Genomic DNA, 21,934 nt, shown 5'->3' on the forward strand with positions numbered 1-21,934 from the left:
CCTCCCAGTAATTTCTTTCTCTCTTTTCTTATTCCCTGCCACAAAATAAGTGTGTTTTCCCTAGCACACCCTTTGGCATTTTCCAAATACTGGTTCTTACTCCTGTGTGGACAACAGCATTTGTTACAATTATTGGTTGGAGCCCCCAAAGCAATGGGTAAAACTGGCCATGCATTCAAAACTCCCAAACTGACAGCCAAAATAAACCCTTCTTATTTATAAGACAATAATTTCAGGTATTTTATTATAGTAGCAGAAAACTAGTACATAGAACCTCTTATAAACTATAGCTAAATCAGAAATATGAGGAATTAATTTGGTAGACCAATAACTGACAGCCATATCATATATAAAACACTCATACAAATTTCTCAAATGGGAACATCAGAATCCAAATTTGGGCATGAATAAATGATGATAGCTAAATTGGATATTTAGAGTGTAAAGCATTTCAACATCTGTATGCTTATTTCATTGAATTGGCAATTATGGCTAATTGGTTAAATTCTGTATCAAGGTTAAAATTTTAAAATAGTGAAAAGTATAAGTACATTATCATTTGATCTATAAACAAAGTCTTTTAAGTGTGAAGTCTTTGAGTAAGCAATAGAATAAAACACTTACATATGTGTTACACATAGTGGCATGCTCTCAAACATTTCTAACATTGACAAGATGTTTCCTTTTGAAGAACAGAAAGATACTGTGTCTTTAAACAGTTTTAATTTTTAAAAATGTCTCGTATTTTGAATGTAAGTTACTATCAAAAAAATATTTATTAGTTCCTTCAATTACTACATGGGCTTGCAGAGTTCCTATCCGTAGTGGGGGTACTCAATCAGAGTTCTTTAAGGTTCTGAGAATCACCCACCTCTGTAAGGGCATAGTGTTGTAAGAGATGATTATCTCAGATCCAGATTGGCAAACAGGTGTTGCTCATCTGTCAAATCCAATCAATTCATTGTTGCATCAGTCTAAGCTGTTATATTTGAGAATGACTTTGAGTCTCAGGGTGAATATGGGGATTATCCTCAAATGTCTATGAAGAGGGCAGGAAAAGACATTTTCTTGGTAAATGCAGTGAGCTTTATTAAAAAAAAACAAAAACCTTGTTAGTTTCATTTAATTCTTCAGAAAAAGCAGTGAAGCTCTGGGAATAAATGCAGTTAGCCAAATTCATTTTATGAATAATTTTCATATCATATTTTACCCTCTTAAAAACTTTTATATACCTCTCCTGTTCCATTTCTGATGATTATAATGATTAAATATACCAAAATGTACAGCATCCTATCATCAGAAAATGTCTCCATTATTGAGAACTGATTTTGCATTTTCCAAATACTGGTTCTTACTCCTGTGTGGACAACAGCATTTGTTACAATCAGTAGTGGATTTTGGTAGCTGCCTGTACAACATTTTTGCTGCTCTGCAACTCATACTGTTTTGCATCCACATATTAAACCCCAAATGATCCCCGTTGCACCAGAGTGACTCTCCTAAATTCATCAGGGTAACTCAATCTGTTTTCTACAGTGATTGGTCTATGCAAACCAGGCTTTATTCAGTTACCAAATATTTCCCTATTCATAAAGACTGGTTCAAAAATGAAGCCAGAAACCAATTCAGAACACTAAGATGAAGCTAATTTTTCTGGGGTTTTTTAGAAATTGGCATCTTTGCTGTTTTGAGAAAGTCACCAGAAAAAAGGTTCTCACCTGATTTGACAGAATCATGTGCAAATAGAAGTCCACGAATTACTAACAGTTATTTTTTTTAATATGAAGAAATTCCAATGATAAAATGTTCAATATAGAGGACAGAACTGAGATTAAAACAGATAGTGGGTCTGGCACTGAATTTGATCCACACCTCATAAATGTCTATTCTAGAACTTTCATTTACATTAGTCAATAGAATTTCATTATTGTATTAAACAAGATTGCTTATGAGTCTTTAACAAAAAGCAAACAAAACCATTCTATCTGATATGTATCCTTTTATCATTAAAGAAAATGTTTGAACTGGATATCATTTTCCTTGCCTTTTTAAGAGTCTGGAATTATTAGAAATCATAACTATTTTTCTTAAAGACTTAAGAATATAGCTATTATTTATTATAATTTTATTTTTAAATGCAGAAATTTTACTGTATGAATCTTTATTAAATTACCTTAAGCCACTGTAATTTCAAAATTTAAGCCTTAATTTTTAAAAATGAAATGAACCTATTAATAAGTAAATATAACTATACCAAAATAGTTATCTATCATGCTTTTTAAAACATAAGTTTGCTTGATTTATCCAAATATAATTCTTATTTAGTGCTAAAAGTTGTAATTCTATAATAAAATAGTCATGCTTGGGGGATATATTCATTTCACACTAGAAGATTTCATCAGGGCTCGGGAAATGTCTCAGTGATAAAGTGCTTGCCTGGCATGCACGAAAAAAAAAAAAAAAGCACAAAAACCATTGCATCATTCAAATGGTGACAAACTATAAGAAATCTGCAATTTGAATATTTTATGTATCAAACCAATAGCAGCAGAATATACAGAACCAAGGGTCAGTAAACAAACAGAAACAATAGTAAAACATTTATTCATGCCCAAATTTGGATTCTTCCTAGAAAAGAAGAAAGACATAGATATACATAGAAACTGATAGACATAGAGACCTATAAATATAAACTTTTTCTTAATGTGTATGTTATGTATGTGTGTGTGTCTTAGGTTTTTCAAGGAAGAATACCAAGAATGACTTCACAGAAAATATGTACCATTGATTAGTCTATGCTATATAAGTTTGTGTACATTTGCATGTGTTTGCATGTGTGTATTTAGGGACATCTTTTATTGTAGCCATACATAGGGATAAGAAGCACTATTCCAAGGGTACCTCAGTATCAGTCTCAAGATTAAAATCTACTATAATAATAGACTCCAAGATGGCTCAGATTCTTCTGATATGCTGTGTTATATTCAATGTGCTTTTATTAAGTAGATAGTGTCTGGAGGCTTTAAATAGTTTTGTTATACAGGAGTTTGTTTCGACAACACTTTTTGAAAGGACACTCAACCTGCTTACCTTGAATTAGTTCATTGATCATTCTGCCCTTTGCCTTTGTATTTCTCTAGTACTTTGAGAATAGTATTATCTAAGAATAGTTTGAAAAGATAGTCTCCTCTTCAAAGTGAGGGGAAAATGCAGAACTTAACATAAAAAACTCACTTTCAACTTCTTAACAGGTTCCTAAAAGAAGAACTTATGTTTAGAATATACAAAATTCATTTATCACCAAAAATGTTACTTTCTAGAATAAAGCTACTTCTTTCTGATTAGATGTTACTGTTTCCTGAAAGATTGTGCCTTTAAAATATTGTCACATTATTTTTAGTGATCATATAACTCCTCTTCTGATCTATATGAATAACATATTAATATTATAATACAAATACATGTGAAAATTAGTTTTTATGTAAATGTATACTTGGTCACAGCCTTCCTACTTGTTCCTAACTTAATATGCAGTGCTAGCTCTTTTAATATACTATAGCATTGGGTAAAATATTTACTTTGATAACTAACTTCTGGTTAAAAAGAGAGTCAAATTTTAACAATTTCCTATTATGTGATAATTCACCTTTGAGTAATAAAAACATAAAGAAAAAAAGAAATGATAGTATAAGGGTATAAGGCATGCCTTTAGAAACTATAATGTTCATGCAGCATAATGAAAAACAATAAACCAAACCTCTCTGGGCAAGAGAAAATAGTCATAACACAGTCTCCAATTTCAATAAATGAAGATATTGAGTTTAATTATACATTTATGAAGAAAATGCACACCTATAATATTTTCTCTTCAAAGCAAAAGGGGTTGGTTTTAATATACCATTATCTCCCTCGAGTAGTTCCAACCAACATTTTTTTATTACAACATGCAATCTCTGCATTGAAAGTACATATTTGGGATGTTTTCTGGTTTAGCTCAATGTCATGAAAATATAGAGTGTAGATCTCTATGGACACATTTTGAATGTAGTACCAATAATTTAATATAGCAGGGGAAAATTACAAATTTTTTTAAAACAAAAGCTTTACATCCACATTTTTTAGAATAACCTCAAATGTATACATACACAAGATTACAGAATATCCTTGAACTTGCTTTCCTAAACAGAAAATATATTTTCATATTTTACCCAAACAATATATCAACATTAGAGAACTAGGAAATCACTTATATTTGGGCATTTAGATTAGAAACCACAACCAGGTCTTCTAAGCATTTTAAAGTATTATATCAGAAATTATATTAGTCTAATGAATACAACATACCTTTGAAACTTAAAAAACTAAATAAAGGATGTGGTCTCTTTTTTTTTCTTTGTTTATGTAAGGCAACTTAAATCTTTTGCAAAGCTATGATTAAGAGAATTTAAATCATTGTGTATTTTAGTCTGTCTAGTTTACAATTTTAAAATCATTAGATTTTCTTAAGTTTTCAGTTAACATGCTCTAAGAATATTAACAATATTGTAGCAACTGGTATAAACATGTTTTCATAATGATATTTTTAAAAAATAGAAAATTTATATTTCAAAAGCCACATAATAAGTTAACAAATATGATTCCATTAATCAAAATAATTACAGTTTTATAACTCTAAAGGATGATTTATAGCTGAATGCAATTAATATTAGCTGAAATCATTAAAACTTAGAATCATTTAAAGGTTTTTCATCACTAAAGACATTACCATTAACCTTTGCTTATATCTTTATTTACATCACTATAAAACTGAGTTTAAATTATATCCAAAAAAGCAAATATAAATGTATTATAGGATACAAATTATATATGGATTACTAACCATAATTTCTAGGCTTTGATCAACACTGCCTTACTCTAAAGTTTAATCTTATTTTAATATTTCTACACATACATAATGAGAAAAAACCACTATTCCTACTATATTTTCTTTGCGATATTGTAATACCCAATAGTTCTTTTTGTTGTTGTTAAATAGAGAATATATTTAGGATTAATGCTATAGATTCCCTGAAAAATAGAGATTTTTAAAAAAACAGATTATATGCATGCACTGCAAATTGAATACACTGCCTATTCTTAATATTCAACATTACTTAATGACAAATGTCCTGCAAGGCTATTTATCATGAGTAGCAAAATATCTGGAATTTCTGAAATACTAAGGTAAAATTGACCTGAAGCAGTGTGTCTTGCAAACTTACAAGGTGTAAATTGGAGCAGGTGCAAAACTTGCTAATGTTTTCTTGTTACTAAGTTGAATCACTGATACTTGTCATTCTTCTATTCTGCTGGGTACATAGATATACTTAAATAACATACAAAGTTATGCACAGCCAGTGCTAGCTTTACTTTTTAAAAAAAAAAACATTTAGTTTTTAGTTTTAAGTAGACACAATATCTTTATTTTGCATTTATGTGGTGCTGAGGATCGAACTCAGTGCCTCAAGCATGCTAGGTGAGCGCTCTACCCCTGAGCCACAAGCCCAGCCCCCCGCCTCCCGCTATCTTTACTTTTTAACCATTATTACTCCTTGCCACTCCTTTCCACTCAAATATCAGATGTTTACTGATGTATTCTTTTAATTCTGAGAATTTTTATTAGTTCATTATAGTTATACATAATATTGGGGTTCATTTTGACATAATTATATAAGCATGGAATATAATTTGCTCCAATTCTGTTCCCTTTACTTCTGTTTCCCTTCCCTCCTCTCTCCTCCTGTTGCCTTTCCTCTACTCTATTGATCTTTCTTCTACTTATTTATAGTTTTTTTTAAATTAATGCATTATGAATATATATAAAGGTGAATTTCACTTTGGTATATTCATATATGTACATAGAAATGTTTGGTCAGATTCATTCCACTGATCTCCCATTTGTCATCCCTGCTCCCACCCTTAATTCCCCCAAATAATTTGGGGGATACTGAGGATTGAACTCAGGGGCACTTGGCCACTAACCCACATCCCCAGCCCTATTTTATTTTGAGACAGGGTCTCACTGAATTGCTTAGCACCTTTCTTTTGCCGAGGCTGGCTTTGAACTCAGGATCCTCCTGCCTCAGCCTTCCAAGGCACTAGGATTACAGGCATGTACCACCACACCTGGTCACCCCCAAATACTTTCAGTAAAAGATCATAGTTAGACATTATATAAAGGAAAAGGAAATATGTAATTCTTCTTAAGAAAGTATTATTGAAAGCCTTATACTATTACTGCATATCTAATATTAAAGAAAAACAATGACATTCTTTTCTAAAATAGGGTTGGAAAGACAATAAAAAGTCAAACTAATATTTCTTGAAAAACTTGCAAAAATAATTAGATGATTTGTTGGTTTTCATGATACCACATATATTTTTGCTTCACTGGATATACCGTTCATATTCAGAGATTTTTACTTATAATATAGAGTATTTGAAGTGCCAAATGAAATATAATATCAATCCAATAACAAAATAGATGATACCTTTCCTCTGGTACCCCAAATAACCTATATTCACATTTGATTGTAAAGTCTTCTAAATACAGATAAACTATTTTTTGCTTTGTTTAAATACAAGTTTATACCCATCATTAATTAGATATCTGTTATGAACAAAATTTTAGGAATAAAATGCTAATAAAATAAGTTAAATAAAAAATAAATATTAAATCCAGGACATTACATCTATTAAAATAGTCTAAGGAATGAATAACAAGCAATGTGAATCTGTTTACTAAGAATAGCAAAGATCTGAAGGTCAGGCATAAATGAGGAAGAAAACCATAAAAGAAATCCAAATAATTGGCTTAAAAGTTATATGAGTGAAAAGTTGGTTGAATGGATATAGTTTTCAAAATTCTCCCCTTTAAAAATTATTCTTTTTTTTTTTTTTTTCATATTACAAGTGCCATTTTATCCTGGGTCTTTACCATCTCTTTTTGTTCTTCCTCCTCTGCATGATTGTCAGGGTAACATCACCTGCATTGTTAATGATGCTATAAATTTTTTGTAGCTGAGACACAGTAGCTACTGGCCTACCTGGCCACCCATCATGAGTTGTGGCTAATGTCACTGAGGAATTGAAACTCTAATTGAAATTCTAATTTAATCAAAATTAGTTTTTAGTTTAAATTGATTTGTGAGTAGTGGACACTATATATATTCTACAGTGCATTGTAGGCCAGGATTGCCCAAGGAAAACTCATATGTGTCCAGCTACCTCCTGAACATATCTGCCTGGATGTGCCATAGCATGCAAAATATCCACATGTCCAATGCCAAAGTCATCACTTTCTCCACACCAACTCCTGATTTAGTTAATAATTAACCAATATAACTATTAAAATTACCTTTGACTTCCACTCTTCTTTCTGTTTCATATATTATGCAAAATATTATTTGATTCTAAAATTGTCTCACAAATCTGTCATTTTTTTCTAAAATACACATCATTATTTTTCACACACTATCACCAATAGCCCAGCGCAATCTTTAAATCACTCTCAGGGGAAGCTCAATGACATTAAGACAAAGTTTAAAACTACTAAATTTCTCAAATGTCACTTCTCTGGTGAATTCCTCAAATCTTCTAATAGTAATCTCTGGTTCCATCTTCTTCCTTCCATCCTTTCCTCACAGATTACATAAATCATTTTATCCTTAGTCTTTTCTTTTCTTTCTTTCTTTCTTTTTTTTTTTTTTTTTTTTTTTTGCCCCTTCTATATTTTGACCACATTACGATCATCTCCTGTAACACACTATGAAATAATTTACTTGCCTTACTAATTCCCTGGGACCAATTCCTGTGTACTAATTGTTTTGGAATATCAAGTGGTTTTGCTCCATGTGTGATTTACAGTAGACTACTAGAATGCTTAGATAACTAATAGCAGCTTACAAGTGAAATGCTGAAGATTTGAAAACATAGCTAGAAAATTCCTAGGTGTAAAAGGAGAGTGTAAATAAGCCTATTTCAAAACATGAATCCATGTTGGTTTTTATTCAGTTTTGAAAGATTAAGCAGCTAAGATTTGTGCTGGTATTTAATTTTATGTTTAGTTTCGAAAGAATTACCTTGGCTTCCATGATAATTTTAAAAACAAATACTACCTTTAAGGCAATTATAGAGGATAAGAAAAACAGCCTCAACATTGATGCAGCATGGGTCGCCCTTCAGCAACTGTATGTGGACCCACCTGACAGTCACTGGAGCCATGATGGATTACACCTTTTGGCATCAATACTGAGCTTCATGCATTACTTTCTTAGGTTCCATGCTTTACATCAAAAAGACAAATGCCAAGACAAATTCAAACTTCATAAAAAAAAAAAAAAACAACAACAACAACACTACAGGACATTGAATACCCACCTTCAAGGACTCACAACTCACATACTATATGACATTTATTTTAAAATATTATTTAAATTCAGTACATCACAAATAATACATTCTTAACTTATATGCAGAAATTATTTATATTAACATAAAAGCATATATAATGTATAGAGAAAGTCTAGAATGCAAATTTTTACTCACTTGGAAAGGATACAAGATGATATCACTATTATCACTGATGATACTAAGTGCATGTATTTATTATGTTATTAAAATAGATAACTAAGAATATGTGACTTACAATGTTATGTCAAATATAAACTTTTATTGGAAGAAACAAGGAATATATCTAAAATATTTCATTTACTCTAGCTTCTTGAAAATGTTTTGATATTTATTAATATTTTACTACTGGTTATTCATTAACACTAAATATTAATATATAGTACTAAATATGTGTCACAATTTACCAAATATTTCTTACATTTCATATCAGTTTGGCATAATTGATAGACAAGAATTGATCCTAGTGTGTCTTTTAATATAGGTCAAATGTTGTTTTTATCATATTGTGCTATTATGTGGAACAGGAATGTCATAAACATGTGACATGCTGTGAAAACACCACCATTACCCCTAGTGAAATGAGACATTCTAAAGACTTCAATTCTTCACAAGTCCATTTGGGTCACTTCCTGTATGCTCAGCATTGAATTAATTACTTTAGCTCTCTGTTTTCATACTTTGGGGATAAATACATACATATTTTCACATCTTTGAGAGAAAGCAAGAAAGCATGAATTAGACAGATTTTTGCCTTAAAGTAAAAACAAAATTCAGAAAATGCAGGTAACAATCTATTTAAAGATTTTAGCCCTAGAATTTTTTAATGTTAATAATGGTACTGAATCACACTCATGCAACATTTCTAGAGAAAACACAATAAATCGTGTCTTCTGACTTCAGAGATTGCAAGTGAGGAAGAACACTGGGAATGTATGACTTATTGGTGTAAAAATAACATTGTACTAAATAAGATGGCAATTTGTTAGCTAAAACAGAACTAAAATCCAAGCTCCATATTTTCTCATCATGTATTTTGTTCAGTTATTCTATACTTAATAGGTGCTTTTATTCTGTTGTTGTTCCAAAAAATTCATATTGAAATAAATTCAGACACTATTAAACAGTTCTTTGTACAGGTCCTCAGTTCTGCTATTTGTAAAATGATTAAACCGCAAAGATCCTTTTCTTCCCTTTGTCCATGTCTACAACATCAATGAAAGTATCCACTATAATTGGGAAGAGAAAATTAATACTGGATAATACAAGTGGTCATAAAAAAATTTCTAAATTTCTAGAACTCTTGTTTCTGCCTTTAAATGGGTTCTATTTTTTTTTCACAGACATGGATTTTTCACAATATTCATTTAGTGGTTTAATGAAATATCCATTTATACATCAAATATATTTGAAAATATATAAAAACATTTATATCTTCTCTTTTAATAATCTCTTATCTCCTGTCTAGTTCACATTAAATACTGATCTCTTAAAAATGTCCAGGCTCCCCTTCTCCCTTCCTAACCCATGCCTATTTCTCAACATGTTCTCAGCACTGTTCTTCTTAAATACAGCTAAGATCTGAGAATTAGCATGTGTGTGCATACCTCTATAATAAAAGAGCCAACATTTCTTTGCTAACAATACCCTCATCTCATTATATTTCTGATGTTAATATGGTTTCAAATCACCCCTACCACCAAAATCCTTGATATTTCTGATCATCAGAAAAACAAGAAAAATGGAGAAAATATCATTATTCCATTACCTTTAAATCTTCAAATTATTTGCTTAAAAATAAGTAAAAACATATATTCTAAGTAGCCAGAATATTTGAAAATATACATTTATTTGTCATAAAGTATATGCATATGTTCACCCAAATGTATGTATATATCAGTTCAAATATATATACATATTTATATTTATTTATACATGTGTGTAATAATATGTAGGTATATACACACACATATATAATCAGTAAGTATTAAGATTGTGGATACTAAGGAAGTAGTTAAGCTGATTTCTATTCTTCTTATATACAAAATCAAATGATGGAGATATTAAAAAGTAAAATATGGAACTGGGTTAGACTAGAAATAAAACTATGATAAACATTTAGCTAAGATCCAGACATTTCAAGCTTAGAACAATTTTAAATAAAATATAACTCACACTTCTCTTATTTTAAAGGTTTAGAAATAAAATAAATTCTAGCTCTTAAACGTCAGAGATGGCCTTAGACACTTGTTTCTCTCCTGAGCTCACTCCATCACCAAAGCTTGGTTCATTTTGCCACACTTCCTCTTTTTGAAGGAGAAAAAGAACCTTGTAAAATTTCACTAAGATTTAAAGATGATGAAATCTTTCAAGTAAGCACATATAAATATGGATTATGATTAAAGTACTGAAATGTCAATATCCTTTATAAAATCTATCCCAAAAGGCAGGTTTTGACAGTTCAGATAAATAACTGGCAAATGTAAAAATGAGTATGATGTCATGTGATGCCAGGAACATTAAATTTATTTATTTCACACTGTAAAACTTAATTTTCTTCACGATAAACTTATGGCTGAGGAAATGCACTAAAGATATAAGTATACCTACCATAGAGTAAAAACAAGTCTTATTGTAAAGCAGACTAACCTCTTCCTTCAAAAAAAGACTCACTTCTTACTATAACCAGTAAGTACCACAAAGAAGTATCTTGAATATTGAAAGCAAACTTTGGACAGCGAAATTCAAAGACCCATTTTGCATTGATGTAAATGTCTAAAGTAGAGCATTAAGAATATAACACAAACCTACCTTCAGATTATAAAGGAAAAGTTAATTGTTATATTAAGGACATATTTTAGTATAAAATACTGGTTATAGATTTGTATGACCTTGAATGAATTTTTTTTCTGAATATTTGCTTATTAATTTTACTCCTTAGAAAAGCAATATGATACATTAAAATTCTTTCTAGCATGCTTTACAAATTATTTCTCATGATTATTTTTCTTTCTTGCATCTGTCAACATAAACAATAAAAGTCACAACAAAACCTTTCCAATTCCATTCATGAGTTCATGACGGACTCTTCCCCTACCTTGCTTATGGTTTCATGAAGGTTGAAAAAAGGATCCATTTCTTCAATTTTTGTTGCATCTTTAGGAAAAACGGCCTCAGAGAGAAAACTTGGACCCTGTGGTAAATCAAAAAGGAAACATTTAAAACTCACCATTGATTTTGTTTTTCAAGTGCTTATTGGATTTTCTTTAAAGATTCAAAGTGACTCTAAATTGCTTTAAGGTTCCTGTTGATTGTTGAACTTCATTGTACTGATCTAATTATCCATCACTGAATATTTGTAAATTAAAATGAGTAGAATTCTATAAACCTTGACATTGTTTGTATTTACAAAATAATGTTTTCTTAGCAAGAGAGATTATTCTTAACATTCTGTCATCCCTTTCCCCTGAAATGCAGATATATATGTATCCGTTTGATTACAAAAGACCTATTTGAAATTCTGTTTTAAATTTAGAATTTTCTGTTTTAAGACAGGTGGAACAGAATGGTTTTGACAAATATGATCACCTGTAATATCTTAGACAAAGTGTATATATTATTTCAAATATTTTCAAACTAACTTCAAAATAATAGAAAGATGAATTTGGGGTAGAAATCCCATATGGTTATTTGTGCTGCCATTAAAATGGTAACACATAGTATTAGAAGTTTAGTGTTAAGATGATTGAAATGAATCAGACATACTCTAATTCATTTTGTGGTTTTAGGATGCAAAAAATATATGGAATGATGATGATATTACTACCAAAATCAATGTTATTAGATATATCAACAAAATCATCATCCTATAAAATTATTCTTATTTACAGTAATAGCTTTTACTTGAAAACCTGAAGGAACTAGATTATTTGGCTAGAAAGTAGAATACATGGGGCTTGATAAATGAAGATAGATAGACAAATAGACTTAGAGACCAATGAATTAATAATCTTTCTGGAGACAATCATGGAGAAGAAAGATTCAAAGCAATCTACAACAACAGTTACAGCAGAGTAACAAATTTAGGCTAAATTTTATTATTCATTGGAGCTATCCAGCAGCAGAACAAATTACTTTGGGTTATACCAATTAATGGTGGGGAAGTTAGGATTATGTAATTGAAGTTAATATAGATGAGGACTGAAATCAACTGAATCCCAAGTTCTTATGTATTAATCAATTCTGTGACAAGGTATATGATTTACTCCCTATTTACAAAAACACTGAAATCAGGCAAAATTAACTGGACTGCTCCAACATATTCCCAATTTTAAATAAGACCATGAATCAACCAATGGTGTTAGTACCTATCAGGATTAACAGTTTGTTTAACAAAAACATGTTTCATGTTCCTCTTTTCATTTGTCCAATAATCTAAAAACTGTCAGAACATCTGCTCAGTCCCAACCAGTACTCCACTTTGTAAAGTCTTACCATAAAATTTATATAACCCATGCCTAAAATTTAATAAATAATCTTTCCTAATTTCCTCATTCAGAAAGCCTGCTAAGATACAGTATTATCGGTTGAATCGAATCCATTAAAAATGTACATATTAAAGTCCTACTCAGAACGTGACCACACTTAGAAAATAGCTCACTGCAAATGTAACTGTAACTAGTTAAGTTACAGTAGGTCATATAGGAGTGGTAATTGTCCCTGATGCAATATGACTATTGTCTTTTTAAAAAGTAGATATTTGGGGGCAGAATTACTCACAGAGAGAATGTAATGTGTATATGAAGTCAGAGACTGGGATCATGTATCTACATGTCAAGGAATACCAAAGATGTTGCAAGAAAACTCACAGAATCCATGCAGGAGGCAGGGGAACTGGTCCTCTCTCATATCTCTTAGAAGGAATCAACCCTGACAACAGCCACAACAGTAGACAATGCATTTCTATTAATTTACCCTGTTTGTGGAACTTTGTTACAGTAGACCTAGCAAACTACCAGGTCACATTCATTCTTCAATAGACAATAGGCCTAATAAACTTAATTTTCCTTATCAACATATTTTTAGAGATATTATGGGTAGTCAACCTAAACCTTGGATAAAAGTTTAATTTTTCTACTTCATTAGTTGGGTATCTTATTCTCTAAAGGATAAGTTACCTCATATAAGAAACATGGAAAATATTATGTTGTTCAGAAATGTGTAAGTTCTTGGGTGCCTGGCCCATGGAAACACATTTGTGGTATTGTTGATGTGCTAAAATCCATAGATACCACAATAATGAAAGGGAGCTGGAGATTGATGGTAATATGAGCATTGCTAGCTTGTCAAGGACATTATACAGAGGATTTCTCATTATGGTAGGGTGGCTGAATTAGAGGGAATCCATGATCTTATGAGGGACAGTAAGCAACTCACGTTTAATTATATTTATTTTCCAAATGGAGATCATTTCGAAACTACATTAGTGTATGCATAACATGGATAATCTGTTGCATTCATTTTCACTTTATAATTCATCTTTGATGTCCTTAAAAGTTTGCCACACAAATAGTTTTAAATGAACTTCTTGAAGTGTTTTTATCTTATTAGCTTACTTTAAAATAATAACACTTCATAAATATTGCATAGGTAAAATATCAGCCAGCCTCAGATTGAATGATCCCATAAAGATGTACACTGGGAATTATAATTACCGCCATTTTTATTGAACTTTCAATTATTCAGTGGCAAACCGTATTAATTTAAATTATAAATATGGTCCTTATTCTCTAATGCAGTTCCTTTATTTGTCTTGCTCCTTCACTTATCTTTTAATAGACTACTCTTCTTTATGTTTACTACCTCACTTATATAATCATTTAAAAAAATATTCATTTAACACTTACTATGTGCCGGGGACTGTGCTAAATGCAGACCATAGTCCTTAATCTTATGATGTTTAATCTACTGAGATCTGTACATAAAAAAGATGAAACTTTACTTTGTTCAAGGCAATAAGGCAAAACCACTACTTCATACACATGTGAAGATAACAATTCTGTTTAATAAATAAGTATTTATATAGCCTTACAAAAATAATGCAATGATTTAAAAGAAGAAAATACACTTTATGAAAATTTTCTACTGCTATTATATTAACTGTACAAGATTACTATTTAAATAGTATTTTATATTCACAGAGACAGTGAAGTAAAGCAATATTAACCACTAAGAAAGTGTTTTGATTAGAATAATTCCTTCATGGACTGAAATTAAGCAATTCTTGAACAAATATAGACTGAATGCCACTTGGAGATCATATTAGGAATACTGCAGAAGAATAAATATTGACAATAAAACTTTTTCTAAGATGTGGGGTAAAATTCAATTTGCCTCCCAAGAACTGTCTGCTTGTCTGGATTCACCTATCAATTTCATATTGATAACTCCCATATTTTTATCTCTATGCCTGATCCCTGTTTTCAGTTTATCATTTCTGTTTATCCACAAGACCCTTCAAACACATAAATATATAATGTTCTGAACCACAATCATGTGTTCCTTCATTGTAGCCTTCATTTCTTATCTTGAATGAGCATATATATTTTTCAAAATATGAAAATCTATATCATTCTTGATTCCAATTTCCTTTACCATCTGAACCATAGAATTACATTATGGTTGAACAATCATTTACAAGTTCTTACCTCTGGTCATAACCCAGTTATATATAACTTACAGCCAACTGTGCTTCCTGTTATCTAGATGTGTACCAAATTCATCAGTATGTCATTTCACAACCAAGTCCCAACCTTATTTTTCTTCTTTAGACTTTAATCATTTCTTTTTCTCAAAACTCTTTTGTACCATTTTTATATTGTTTCTGCTTCTGCTGCAACAGGGTATTCACCAGCTCTACCCATACTTTTAATATCTCTGCTTTTTTATTTATGCTCTTTCTTATTCTGCCTAGAATAGTCTTTCATCTCTTATCTGTTTACCAGAGCTCGTCAGATTTTTTTCCCTGATCCTCAAGATCAAGCAAACAAACAAACAAAAAACCTCATACAAAATTATTCTGTAAGGAGGAAGAAGTGACTCTAATGGTGAATGTGTTTGATATTTACCATTCTGATCAAGAATTACTTTTCTATGTAACCAAGAATTATAGTTGGTTAAAAAATTTCAATTACTAACAATAAGCCTCTACATATTGAATTCTATGTGAATTTTTGCTTTTTAATTGTGGCAGGTGACAGGAATTAGGGGTAAAGTATTTGTTGAGTGAAACAGTGATTTTTTTTCAGGTTGCATTGACAATAGCATATACCAATGCATATGTGGTGGATAAATTTAAGATATATGCTGGGAAACAAAAAATTTAGAAAGAAGGATATTGCATTAATATAGTGAGAAAGAACATGAGACTAAAACCAAAGAGTGATGCTAGAGAAAGAGATGAGGAGATGGGTTTGGTAAGTGTTTAATAACTGAAATTAGCAATATTGGCAAATAATTGGATGCAGAAATCTTAAAAATAAGTCAAAATTTCAAGTGTTTCTAGATTTGATAGTTTGAGTAGTTAGATATTTGTTTATTTAGAAATTATAGAAATACCTGAGGGGTTAGGTTAGAAAAGTCATCTAATTTTAAACATTGAAGGTAAGATGTTTGTGAGACATTCCAAAGAAGTCATCTAAATGTGAATAACAATATTGGTCTGAAGTTCAGACCAAATTCTGGATATGAGACATAAAGATAACTTTAGAAATATGTACAAGATAGCTAAAATGTAACAGCGTAGAACACGTTTTGAGTAATTAGAAAAAATGCTCTGAATAAAACCAATGTTTAAGAGGTATGAGGATAAAGTATAATTTGTTGAAAATATTATGGATGAAATCATCAGAGAAGTGTATAGAGAACATGCAGATTTGATGCCATGGAAGGTAGACAAGTAGACAATGTCTCTGAATGAAAAACTGATACAGTAAAGGAAGTAAATTAAGATAAAGAAGAAAAATATGTGTTGGAGGTAGAATTTCAGAGGTCCCTGGATTTCTGTCAGAGATGTCTCTGAGGAGTTCTAATAGGTGAAAGAGACAGAAGGCAATTTGTTGCAGACAAAATGTAAGGAGAAGTGGACATCAACACCAAATCACATTTCTCTAGAAAAACAGATCATCTTGAGAAGTTAGAAAAATAAATCATTGGCTAAATTAAAAGAGTTAAAGAATCAAGGTAGGAAAAGTGTATTCATTGTATTTTAGATAGAATCGGCATGGGTGTATTTGTAATGTAATAGAAAGTACCCAAAAGACAAGTAGAGATTTTTTTAAAGCAGAAAATTTGAGGGAATTCATAGACAAGGAACTTGAGGAAAGAAAATCAGAGTTCAATAATGTTACCTAGAAAACAGAATTGTAAGTATATGATGAATGGAGACAAAGATATAGCAGGATTTAAATACAATAGAAGACAGTATTAGTACATACACAGAAGAAAATAATAAAAAAACTTGAAGGTTATTTTTAATTAAGTTTTAGCCTCAATTGAGACAGATAAACATCAACTCGCCATAACAAAATAAATATATTATTTTGCATATTTTTCAGAAATGATTACTTAACATTGTTCACATAGGCTGAGTGGAGACATTAGGCAAAACCATTCTAAACATCTCGTCTTTGGTCAACACTCAGTAGGTACAGCTTGGGATGAACAGGATAATTGTATTGCTTCTATATTATAGCCCCAGGTCATGTGTTCCACATGTATCACCTAATTTAATCTACATGCATACTTTCAGGTAGGAGCTATTGTTACCCCCCACCCCAACACACACACACACACACACACACACACACACACTTTTACAAATGAGAACAAATATGTTTCAGGCACTTGCCCAAGATGATACCATAATCAGTAATAAAGCCAGTATTCAGCTCCAGTTTATCTGACCCCACAGCTCACCCTTACATCCCCACACCATGCACCCTCCCTACTGCCCAAGTTTCTCATAGACCATGATTCTGTGTATTTAGTTAACAGGGAAGATTTGCCTACCTTATGTTCTAATTTCCTTAAAACCTTCATCTATTCTCCATAAGCAGCATAAGCACTAGGTACAATTTAAAGGATATAATCAAAGACTCCCTGTTTAGACTAAATAAAATTGTTATCCAAAAAGCCCCAAGTGTATGTCCCTCATTGCAATATTCTTCTCTCTGAAATCAGAGAACATATGCATCAATACTTAAATTTAATATGTGAAATTAAAGCACTTGCAGCCTTTGAATGGCACTGACATTCATAATGTGCTAGACTGAGAGGAAAGGTAATTACAGTCATAATTTTTGAAACATAACATTCTCATCACTATTAAAAGTAAAAAAAAAAAAGACCTGAGATAATGTGGAATTTAAATAGAAGTGTAACCATCCAGGGGTCAAATGTGGAACAATATTAGCACATTATTTTCTGAACACACTCATTTTTATATTTCAATTATTTTTTTCAGGTTCTAAGAAACTCTGTTCTATAGGCTTTATGGAAAATAGTCAAAGTACCTTTATAGTTCTATTCATATTGATTTAGTATCCTAATTTCAGACCTAGAAAGACATTAAAAGTTTTAATTCAACCCAAATATACACAGTAAAGCATGGAGTATTCAAATAATTGAATGATTTTATGAAGTCATGAAACAGTGGTAGGAAAGTGAACACTAAAATTCGGCTAAAGTGTGTGTGTGTGTGTGTGTGTGTGTGTGTGTGTGTGTGTGAGTGTGTGAGTGTGTGTGTTGGTATGTTTATGCTTTTCTAAAATATTTTGCCATTTCTTTTAAGATAACTTGAGATGGGGAAAATAAATGTAAGCCTTACAATGTGAATCATTCCAATGAACCCACATGTATTTTTGGTATTAAAGTCCCATAGGCTGATCAAATATTTCCTTATGATATAGTCTTCTTATTTTAGACTACTTTCAACTAATCTCCCTTATATTTATTGCCTTCTTTCATATTTTAATCATTATCTTAGCCATTACACATATCATGTGTTGTTATTATAATATTTTTTAACAATATACTTTCTAGGCAAATGAGATGTTGGGAAAGCTAAGGGAGATAACTACAAGGAAAACATTAAAGATGCTCTCAGAAACATTTTCTAATAAATACCTTCAGGTTACTATTTTAGTGGTAAATAATTTAAGATTGAGCAGATAGTGTCAAACCATTATGTTTTCTTAACAAGTATTTATTATTTCATATACATTAAAAAAACAAACTGTCTGGTATTTTTTAATGTTGTCATGTCTGTGCTGCTTTTATAAATGGAAGACTGGACCTGGCATAAAGATAAGGCAGATGAGGAGACACTCTGGAAAAGTGAACCCATAGTAACATAAGAACAGATGTAGAATATGTTCAAAGTCCTCTTTACCAGCCTCACAACTTCGAAGATCTCATAATATTAATTCAATGAAGAATTATTAGCTCTATAAATCAATCCTAAAGGGATAACTCATCTCTTCCAATATCCTAACCTGGAAACTTTCTTGAGAACACTCCTGTAATTTTTATTTTCTTGTTTTAGCCAAAGTGGAGCACTTGACACTGTGTATGTGTTCACATCAGGAAAAAAAGAAAATGATGTTAATATTCATTGTTGTTTTTTCCCTATTTATTACTCAAGATTCTTTGAAGCTATATTCTTTAGTTTATGCCTCAAAAACAAACAAAATCTCCACCAGTGTATAAGACAGAATAAAGTCTGAGAAATCAGCAGGCTTTTTCTACTGTCAATCACTCCTTGACTGCCTGTAATATCCTTGCTGTCTACCTACCACCAAGGGCCCCACATCCCCGCATTCAACACCTGGAGGTTTTAGAAGACAAACTTTTCTGGCCCTTCCAGATTCTGATGGCTTCAAGCATTCCTTCTCTGTGCTTGAATAACTCATGGTTCTGCCTTGGTTATCATGTTTCCTTTTCCACCATCTGTCTTCTCTTCTAATAGAACACTTGTCACTGGATAGGGGCCCACTCAAGTAATTCAAGATGATCTTATCTCAAGATCCCTAATTTAATTTCACCTGCTCAGAGTCTTTCAACAAATAAGGTCACATTCGCAGGTTTCTGGGTGTAGATTCTTGGGATCAGCAGTACAATCCCACATCTTCAATGTATTAAAGCATGGGAAAGTTCTTTCTAACAGCAAACTGCAAGATTTCAACTCCAATCCAGACATTTTCTTGCTTCTCTTTTTGGGAATAGATAAAATAGAAGACTTGTAAATTTCTAAAAAACCTGGAGATAAGGCGCAATTAATTTTTATTTTCTCGTTTCAGCCAAAGAAGAGGTAATCTTCTTTGAGGTAATTCCGATCTACTGTTCCAAGTAGTTATGGAATATCTACAAAATTTTTAAAAATTCTAGATTTGAATGATGGTCACATGAGTATTCAATGTCAAAGCATATTTAAGATTTGTGCATTTTATTATGTATAAATTATATCTCAAAGGAAAATAATCTTTCTATGGAGCTATCATGTCAAAAAATCTTTCTTACCCTCTAATATTTCATATAAATTATCTAATATGTTATATATTTTGTTATAAAATTGTCCTTAATATCCCCTTACTACCCATTTCATAAGATCTAGTTTGCATCTCCATTTCATTCCACTATGGGCAATTTTTTCCCTGTCTCCTATCAACTATTTAAGTTAACTGAAATCTTGGCTGTTATTCTGTTAGTCCTATAATTTCTTATGAATGCGTTCAGTGTTTTAAAGCCTTCCATGTTCCTTTAATATTTACTTTTTGATAGCACAACCATTTAAGATTAGTAAAGTGCTGTGACTACTGTCATTTTCTAGGTGAATAGACTGAGATTTCAGAGATATTTTTTTCCCAGATTTTGCTAGTCACTGGTGGAGTCTGAATCTTCAACTCTCATCTGATGCTACTCAAATTTCACATCCCTGTATCTCAAATGCCTAAATGAAGCCAAATTGGCAATGATTACTAGATAATCCTGATGATATTACAGAAATCAAAAGAAAAATAAAGAGCTTAGGCTTGTTAAACTAAGCTAGACTCAACAAAGTTCCTTTTAAGATGTAAAGATCCATGATAAAGTTCTCCACAACAATGAGAGATTTTGGGGCTGTGTTCTCTGAATGATCAGAGTTGGAGACAAAGTATTGAAGTCCCTTTAAGGTTTTCTTGATATTTTCAAGACTTAGCTAAGTAGGTATTAGATTTAAATGAGGATTTACCATTGAAATCAATGCAGTCTTACTATTCACAAGAACGGGGTGGGGGGGGGGGCTTCAGTCCAAATAAATAACATTTTCTTAATTTGTACAAGTATTAACATGTAATATCAAAAAATTTCAAGCATCTATAAAAACTCATGTATTAATATATAATATATTTATTAATTATCTCGAAACAACAAATTAAAATAAAAGCCTTAAAGTTTGGCATCTACCATTAATAGTAGGAGACTATAGCAATATCAAGAAGTTTCTTTTGAGAGAATGAGATCAAAAATAGTGATTATGCAGCTCTCACTTACTAAATGCCTAATATGAACTGCACTGTCAGGCAGTGAATACTTCTATATTCTGCATGGTAAGGATTTTCTGAGAAAACTTTATTAAAACCTGGATTAAAGGATAAGCCTTAGAAGTTAAATGACACTGAATAGTGATAGAAAATCAGAGAGATTTACCTCCCTGTAGGTATGTGTTTCCATTTCAAAGGGGCTAAAACCCAGAACAAACACAGAATTCCATCCCATACATTACACTCATAACTTCCACTGCATCCAGAGGTTAAGAAGTTTAGAACTTTTCCTTCTTTCCCTTGTTCATCTCCTTCTCTCAGGAAGGGAGAAGGTGATGTGCATAAAAACTCTCATTTTCATATTTTCAGGGTTCCTATACTGTGTTACAGCATGCAAATTTGTCTGTCTCTTACTGCCTCATCCCAGAATGGGGAAAAGTATGGGAAAAAAAGAAACCAATATGGTTGCTATAAGTAATAATTTTAAATACTGTTGTATAGAATTCATGTTAAAATTTGGAATAATATATAGAGAGATTATAACCCACATTAGCACTAAATGTTTTAATAACAATAACAATAAAGTGATTGTTAATGAACATAAACAAATAAATAAGTATATAAATACTGAATAAATATGAGACTTTAAAAATACAAGTTTAATCAAATGTTTGTTTTAAATTTATATTTGCTTATAATGAAATATTATTATTTAAGCAATAAATGTACAATGTATCATATTTATAATAAATATACAATAACCCTTCCATGATAAATGAATAACAATATATAATATGATATATTATACTAAATATATACTATATGTTATATACTATAATAAATGACAAATATTTAATATTAATGAATATTATTGAATGTTTAGCAATACTTATTGAATATTTGGC

The 21,934-nt window shown here is 31.0% G+C and overlaps 1 protein-coding gene across 1 annotated transcript in view; it reads right to left on the reverse strand.

Annotated features, from left to right (window-relative positions):
- Positions 1-21,934, reverse strand: part of Naaladl2 (N-acetylated alpha-linked acidic dipeptidase like 2) — a 645,091-nt gene that overhangs the window by 139,241 nt on the left and 483,916 nt on the right. The window contains exon 11 of the mRNA XM_076867047.2: positions 11,546-11,641. Coding sequence (XP_076723162.2) covers positions 11,546-11,641 — 96 coding nt within the window. The remainder of the gene's footprint in view (positions 1-11,545; positions 11,642-21,934) is intronic.

The sequence above is a fragment of the Callospermophilus lateralis genome, chromosome 10 (assembly GCF_048772815.1).
Source record: "Callospermophilus lateralis isolate mCalLat2 chromosome 10, mCalLat2.hap1, whole genome shotgun sequence".
Lineage (NCBI taxonomy): Eukaryota > Metazoa > Chordata > Mammalia > Rodentia > Sciuridae > Callospermophilus > Callospermophilus lateralis.